At 43.8% G+C, this 8,363-nt stretch overlaps 1 protein-coding gene across 1 annotated transcript in view; it reads left to right on the top strand.

The window, feature by feature from the left end:
- The first annotated feature begins 935 nt into the window (after nt 1-935).
- The window catches only part of carmil2 (capping protein regulator and myosin 1 linker 2), an 89,105-nt gene continuing 81,677 nt past the window's right edge, over nt 936-8,363 (top strand). The window contains exons 1-3 of the mRNA XM_072386541.1: nt 936-1,019; nt 1,142-1,177; nt 7,481-7,575. Of these exons, the coding sequence (XP_072242642.1) occupies nt 1,150-1,177; nt 7,481-7,575 (123 nt within the window). The 5' untranslated portion in view covers nt 936-1,019; nt 1,142-1,149. The remainder of the gene's footprint in view (nt 1,020-1,141; nt 1,178-7,480; nt 7,576-8,363) is intronic.

The following is an 8,363-nucleotide window of genomic DNA, read 5'->3' as shown; positions in this document are numbered from 1 at the left end:
GCTCCAACAGGTTAACAAGTTTCATGTTGCCATGGTGATGCATCATAACAACAGTATTAAAGTGTCAGAAATTATTCCAGCAGCACAGCATCCAAACCAGTGTAGAAAAATTATTCAAAGGTCAATGGTTTCACAGACAAATCTAAAGATGATGCAAAGAAAGACACAACATGTCCAGAGCTGCTGCAGCAGGCTGCTGCTTGTGTGGCCATTCTGGAACCATACTACTAAATTAAAAAGTTCTGGAACCCTCCGGTGGTTAGACTAGCTGTGATTTACCACATGGCCTAACTGATATGTGTACAAATGGGGGTTTTACAGTGGTGCGCTTGTTCGATTCCCGGCCGGGGCCTTTCTGTGTGTAGTTTGCATGTTCTCCCTGATTATGTATGGGTTCTCTCCAGGTACTCCAGCTTCATCCCACCACCCAAAAACATGCATGTTGGGTTAACAGGTGACTCTAAATTGTCCCTAGGAGTGAGCGTGGATGGTTGTGTGTCTCTGTGATGGACTGGTGACCTTTCCAAGGTGTACCCTGCCTCTTGCCCAATGTCAACTGGGATAGGCTCCAGCCCCCCACGACCCTATGGATGGATGGATGTGTACAAATGAATACAAAGATGTAATTACAGGATGATTCAGCCTGGAGCAGAACTGCTTTCTCCTGCATAGCTTCTTCGTCAGCGGTATCAAGCGAAGCATCAAATGTCCCTCAGTTTTTCTCTCTGTTTGATGCTTGACTGCGAAAGTGCACATTTCCTGACAGTGGTTTGCTTCAGCGGGGGAGGTTAAATGTTTCCTCAGTGTTCACTACAGCAGTGACTCACAAAATGGAACAGGATGTGTGCATCTAAGTTCATGCACAAAACCCTGTGTGCGTGTGTGCCCGCAGGCAGGGTGAGGAACAGAAATCGGGTAATCTGCAGGTATGTGTGATCCGTGCTCCTCTGGTCCATTTCTGCAGCTGATCTTGCTCACAGAGCACTGATCTGCAGGTTTCCCTCTGACTGTACAAGCAGGTAAATTTGAGGACCCATGTTTCCCTCCAATATTTCTACTCTTTGTACTGATGATGAGGAGCAGTAGAGGATCAGAACTCGAAACCTTTGCTTCTTCTCATGATTTCGACTCTTTCCTGAAGGCTACAACATGGACTCCAACCCTCAGAACCTGCAAGGTAAGATAAGCCCAGATCAACGCCATCCTCATTGCCTTTTGATCTTAGTGACTCAGTGTGTTAGAATAGAGAAGTTGTTGAAACAGCTATATGCATGTTTTGTCTCATGTAAAACGTATGGATTGTGTGCAGTTTGTCTTGGCCTGAGACAGACTTCGCCTTCATGAGACACATTCATTTTGGGTTCTAAGCTGACATCAGTGAGGAGCAGATGTGGACAATATTCTTCTTGTGGTTCACAGTGTAAAAATATCTGATTGTGACTGGGATTCATCCAAACACACAAAGCGGTCTTTGACTGTAAAGAATAATTCTACTTGTAGTTCATCAGTAGTCTACTGAACTAAAGTCTGACTTCACAAGCATCAGTTGAACTTCTCTACAGAGTTGAGTCAGGCTCAGATATCTGCCGCGCTAACAACAGTGTTTCCACTCTCACAGTCTGAGGCACCAACGGCTTCAAAACATGACTCAATCTGCGGTTTGTTAACAATACTCGAACAGAACAAAGACTTCAGGGGCCACAGGATCCTTTCAGGTCATTATTCTGTCCATGCTGCAGTCATAACTGACACCATCCATTTTCTATACCCACTTCCTGCCATCCAGCTGCTATCAAGCGAGAGGAAGGGTACACCGTGGTCAGGTCCATAACTTCTTGGACAACTGATATGATGGATTTACACCAACCAGCCATGAAATTATGTAAACATGATATTGAGTAGGTCCTCCTCATGCTGTTGAAACAGCTGTGACCAGTCAGGGTGTGGACAAAGAACACATGAGAGTGTCCTGGAGCATCTGGTGCCAGGTGGATGCAAAAGATCCTTTGAGCTTCCTGGGTTGTGGGGTGGGACCTTTGTGGTTTGAGCTTTATTCTCACAGATGCCATCAGATTCATCAGATCTGATGGCATCTGTGGGCCCACTGAACACGTCAAACTGTGTTGTATCCTTTGAGCCCCTCTTAAGCAGTCTCTGGGGGGGGCACTGCTGTCCTGCTGGGGTAGGCTGACACTGCACCCAACTACCAAAAAAGTTTTGGAATGTGTTTCAGAAAGTTTCAAAGAAAGGTCCATGTGAACACCAGAAGTCTTTCCAAGCAGAACATTGATTGTAGCATGATGAGCAGAGTTGCTTTACCTGTCAGTGGTTTTAATGTTGAATGGCAGATGTGTACAAAGTGTCCAGTAATGTTGAACACATCTGTGGCTGTCTTCTCCTAATTCAACTGTGAGGAAAATAATAAGAACGCTCAGGACTACTGTCTGAAATTCAAAGGACATTTAATCATGTTGCAGCAAGTGAACAGTTTACACACAGAGGCTGTGATGCAAATGTTCAAAGATACAGAGTTCTCAGCTAACTTTTATAGAGTCATGGGATATTCCCCTCTGCCCTTCTGGCAACAGACAGTCAAACTACATGTTCCATTATCGGGACTTAAAAACAGTTAGGTCAGACAGTCAGATGTCCAACAGTTGCTTATCATCATAAAGCAGTAGAGGTTAGCCTTTATTGTTTTAGATCTGATCTAAATATTTCTGCTCTGCTTCTTGCTCAGTGAGATCACCTTTCATTCTAACATTCAGGTGCAGATGTTTTTCAAACCAAGCTGATACTTTGTCTAAATCTGAGGTTAGCTCTTCTGCAACAGCATCACAAGTTCTACCAGAAACATGTAGAATTTAACATATAATAAAACATGTGATATGTGAGTCAGATATCACCAGCGCCTTTCTTAAAGAGTAAAATTATTTTATAGTGCATTTAAAAACAGCCACAGCGATCAGAGAGCTGTACAAGATGAACAATACATTAATATTATTAGCAACTTCTAAGCCTGCAGATGAATATTAATTAAGTTAAAAAGCAAAGGCATCTATGATCGACCACAAGGATGACCAAAAGGACCACGAGGCTCTGGTCTCAGACGGTGGTGTAAACTAGAGCCCTGCGCGGGACTGTTTTCTTCATCCCGCTCCCGCCCGCACCCACAAAACTTTTAGAATTCATGCCCGCACAATTATAGAAATGCATTGATTTAGTCTTCTCCCGAGAAAACACATAATTTTATAGGCTATTAATGAAGAGATTCTTGGACAATTGAGAAACTTCTCCAAATGTCAGACTTGCCTTGCTTTGTCTTTGTGCTGTAAAGACCTTCTTTGAGCTTCCTTTCCACATCATTTATTGACATCCTGTAGCTAGGATACATCCCGACAGTGTTGCCAGGTGGGAAATGTAGTATTATTGTACCAGAGACATAAAATTATCGTATTTTGAGGGAAATGATCGTACACCTGTCATGACTAAAATAACAAGTCTATTGATGCGCTATAGTCACTCTAGTGTTGAATAGCGTCTAACAGGCACTCACGGCTTTGCATCAGCAGTTGTGTTAGGCTAAATGTCCCCGTAAACTATGACGAGTGGGAACTACTGAGCCAAATAATGAGGCCTGGAGGCCACCTACTGTTAGGAACCTCTAAAGCAAACGCATGCACGTCACTCGTAGCTCACATAGAAAAGCACGATTGGCTTGAAACTTGTCACATGGAAATGGAAATGCCCTCAGGGTTCACAAAAAATCGGACAGACAGTTACGACAGGCAAATTATCATAATTATCAAATTTTGGGATTATTGATCGTACATCGTACACAGGGCAAAATTATCATACAAATACGATAATTATCGTACACGTGACCTGGCAACACAGTGTCTTAGCAAAGTTCATACCCCCGCTCCAGCGAGATTTGAGTTGGCGGGACCCAATCCCGCCTGTCTGTCCTGGAGGAGCTGTTAGACCTGTCTGTGCTAATCGTTTTAAGTCAGGGTAGATCGATGGTGTTTGACTTAGGTCTGGGTAAGGTGGAGGGTTTGGCAAAGGTCCAAGTGGAGGGTCAGGTGTCAGTCTATGTCTATGTCTCCTACCTGTTACGTTGTCATCTTCTCTGTCAGTCACTTCGGTGTTCATCTTTCTACCTTCTGTGCCTTTTCCTATCCCTTCCTGTCTTTTCTTTGCCTCTGCCAACCAGGCTTTTGCTTCCCTAAGACCATTGTTTTCTCTTTTCTTAGGTTTATTTAGTCTTTTCTTCTCTTTTGCCAATTTCTCACACTCACTACTATCCTTTCTGAAAACTCCACCTGCCACCCATATTGTCTCGATTTGAACAAAGCATTAATTTTGCGTCTCCAGAGAATTCATCATTTTCTCCTTTACAACAGCAACAACTGCAGTTGCTCTTTTTTTTGTAATCTTTAACCTGTGCACAGAGTTATTCATTTCTGAAGTCTTCTCACACTGATTATGATCTGATAACTGGTAAGGTCCCTGACCTTTTTTAGATTCTTGATCTTTACACTTTAAATCTGTTGCAGTAGGAGAAAATTAATAGAAATCTTTGTCCTGCCTTGTGAATCAGACTTCCTGGTAGAGGAAAATGAATCAACGATCTTGTCACCCCTCCACAGTCCTGCAGGTCCTGGCCTCTTTTGTCAGCAAATATCATGTTGGAGGTCTTTCATTCAGGAGTCCCACACTCCCACACGCACGGTTGTCAGGCCCTTTTGGTCTGGGCTGTGGAGCGGCTGTTGAGATCCGGCTCAAAGAACCAAGTTGTTAGGAAAATTGATTAACAAATACTAACGAGTAATGTCTGAAATTGAAAAGCATAGGATATTTAATCATCTTGCAGCAAGGGGACAGTTTACACACAGAGGCTGTGGCGCAAATGTTCAAAGATACATAGTTCTCAGGAAACTTTTATAGGGTAAAGTGGATGGAGTGGATTTTTTCTGATACGAGTCATGGGATATTCCCTTCTGCCCTTCTGGCAACAGACAGTGGTGCTGATAACGCCGAGGCCGTGGGATATTCCTTTCTCAGAGCAGACAGTGGTGAGGGCAGCTATTATTCTCATGCATTGGTACAATATTTGCAACATAAATTTCACAGAAGTAGAAATGATTATGTGGGCATATAGGATAACCCAAACCCTAACAACAACCAAGATGGAAGCACCAGGCTCTGTGGGAGTTGTCTTCGAGGTCAAGGGATGTACCTAACACAGAGAAAAAAAAAGTTAAGAGCACTGTAAGAGCATTGAAGTCATCATGGGGTGTTATCCTGACAAGCCCTCTGTTTCTTCTGAGGACAGGTTGCCTAACTGCAGGAGGTTAGTTTGGCTTCACTCCATGTCCCCTTATGAGCAACTGTGGACTTGTTTTCTCATCAGTTTGTTCTGAGCGCACTTTGTGTGCAGGGCTGATGTCACAACTCTTAGTTGTAGTGTTAGTTGCTGAAAAGTGTCAGTTTCATTGTTCATTGAGATGTCAGTGAGCTGCTATTATTTATTCACTCTTTGTTTTCCTCCTTTGAGCTCAGACTGGTGCTCTTTAATTACATCATCTAGTCGCGATCTCTTCCCCTGAAGATCTGGAGGATGCACCTGCTGACTCTGAATGAACCAGCCATCAATAATCACAGCAGTGGTGGATAGAAGTGTGTGTGGAGTTGCAGTATATTTCGCACACTTCCTGAAAGTTCAGTTAGAAACAGATGAAAATCCAGTGAGTCTGACACAATCACACAAGTGACTCGGATGTTTAAGCTGCAGGTTCTGCCATCTGTGAAACACACTGATGAGGCTCCCATCAGCAGAGATGGCCAATCACAGACTTGTTATCTCTGGTCGACCCTCACTGATGTCACTGCTTGTGTTATATTCTGTACTTTCATGTTCTCTCCTTCACTTGGGACGTTAGAGTGGATATTCAGAGTGATGTCAATCCTCCAGAGAACATGGTGTAAACTAAGACAAAACTTTAAAAAAGATGTGGCTGTAACAGTTGATCATGGCATCAGACTGAATGAGGTCATCAGAAGAACACTGCACCACAAACTGTGTTACGTTGATTCAGATTCAGCTCTGTGTCCTGAAAAGTGACCACATTCTTCACCTGAGACTATGGGACTAAATGCAGTGCTGGCTTAAGGCTCAGTTAGTAAAGACCATAAGCGTTAAAGACCATCTAATTAATCAGCTTATTATTGGTGTGTAACATTGCCAGCGAGCTGCACGGTGGTGTGGTGGTTAGCACCATCACTTCACAGCAAGAGGGAATCCCTGCTGGTCTTTGTGTGTGGAGTTTGCACGTTCTCCCCATGTATGCGTGGGTTCTCCAGCTTCCTCCCACCAGCCAAAAACATGCATGTCAGGTTAACTGGTGACTCTAAATTCTCACTAGAAGTGAGTGTCCAGGGTGTACCCTGCCTCTCTCCCAGTGACAGCTGGGATAGGCTTTGCTAAATATGACCAAAATATCCTGCGCATGCTGTCCCTGCGCACGGCAAAACCACCACTATCACCCTGTTTACTGATAAACTTGTCCCAGTGATGTTCCAGTTAACATGTGTTGCTGGTTCCCAGTGTTGTGAAGCCATGACACTCCACAAGTACTTAGCTGTGACATGAGCTGAAATGAACAGGAAGGAAGCTGGAGTGAAAAACAAGGCATGTTGGAACTTACTGTGACGGGAGCTACTGGACTCATGACAGACAGCACAGGAGCTCCTTGTACAACATCACGGAGGTTTGGAGAACAGTCCCTGTGATTTAGCCAGCTGTTGCTCTGCTGCCATTGGCGGCAGACAGACTGAACAAAGATAAATCTGCCCTGCTCGGTCAACTAACAAATATTAGACATCATCAGCACAGCTGCTGTCTTCTATCTGTGAGCGGATGTTCAGAACTGACACAACACACTGCAGCAGCTCACATGTGAGTTTGGAAAGCTAGTGAAGCTTGCTGTGACTCACAACTTCAGCCAATGTTATTATTCCTAAGAGTGAGTTACAAAATGAAGGGAAGAGTGTTAGTGATGGAGGAAGGAGGAGGCGCCGTGTATTATTTACTTTGACCAGCCTCTCTCATAGACTTGGTCTTCACCTGGTCATTTTGTGTCTGTTGTCTGTGACTGCAGCAGCAGGATGCACCTGAGCTGTACGCACAACATTCAGTGTGGCAAAAACTACCCAAAATGCAATGTGTCTTGGCAAAGTCACCTGGTCTCAACAGACCTCTAACCAAAGAGAATCACCTTACTGCTTCCCATGTATCTATCAGCTTGGAAGTCTGCAGAGCATTTACAGCACAGTGTACACAGAAGTGACTCCACACAGACACAGAGGCTATCAGTCCTGTGCAAGATGGTGCAGAAAGGCACACTTGAGTCGTGTTGATGCAACTGAGGGTGTTCTGTGGTATGAATCCTGCTTCTGTTTGTGTCCCTGTGAGCAGATCAGATCTCAGAGCTGCTGAAGCCTCACAGAGTCTGCCTGCTAACTCCTGTTCTTCTAAACCAGTCAGGTGGGAGGTCCTCCAACAGATTTGTGGTAAGTAAAACACACAAATCTGACACAAAAAGTCACTGTGTTTAAATTATACAGTCATACAAGGAAGTAAAACCCAGGATTTTACATGGGTTTTACTTTTTCTGTTTGGAAAAGTAAAGATTTGATCCTCTTTGAATCTGTGGTTAGTAATAAAGAGAATACATTCAAACAAACGACACATCAAACTGACATGATTTACATTAAAAACAATAAGCAGTATATTTATCACACCAGAGGAGGTGCGATTCACCAGAGAACCAGGTCTGCCTGGTATCACTGATCAGAGTGAGATCTGAGTGAGAACAGGACCTTTTGAACCTCATCATCATGCTGTGTTTTAAGTGCACCCCAAAGGTCCAAAGGGATTTAAAAAAGCTCTCTACTGTGATGGATGGTAAATGGACTTGTACTTGTATAGCGCTTTTCTAGTCTAACTGACCACTCAAAGCGCTTCACTACATGCTGCATTCACCCCACTCACACACATTCATACAGCACGTCTTAAGATACACATAACTACGTGCTTTCTAAGCATTCACACACATTCATACCCCCAATGATACACTGGGGGAGTGTCTTGCCCAAGGACGCTTCGACATGTATCCTGGGGAAGCCAGAGTCAAACCACCGACCTTCCGATTGGTGGGCGACTGCTCTTCCTCCTGAGCTACAGCCGCCCCTGAATGAAGCCGATGAATAAAGAAATAAAGAGCTGGACTGAAAAATGTGAATCAAACATGGAATGCTGTGATGTTTTCATTATGAATGCACAAATATCACAAATCAAA

The sequence above is a fragment of the Leuresthes tenuis genome, unplaced genomic scaffold (genome assembly GCF_036924035.1).
Source record: "Leuresthes tenuis unplaced genomic scaffold, fLeuTen1.0.hap1 SCAF_5, whole genome shotgun sequence".
Classification (NCBI taxonomy): Eukaryota; Metazoa; Chordata; class Actinopteri; order Atheriniformes; family Atherinopsidae; genus Leuresthes; species Leuresthes tenuis.
This window is presented reverse-complemented; position numbering and strand designations above follow the sequence as displayed.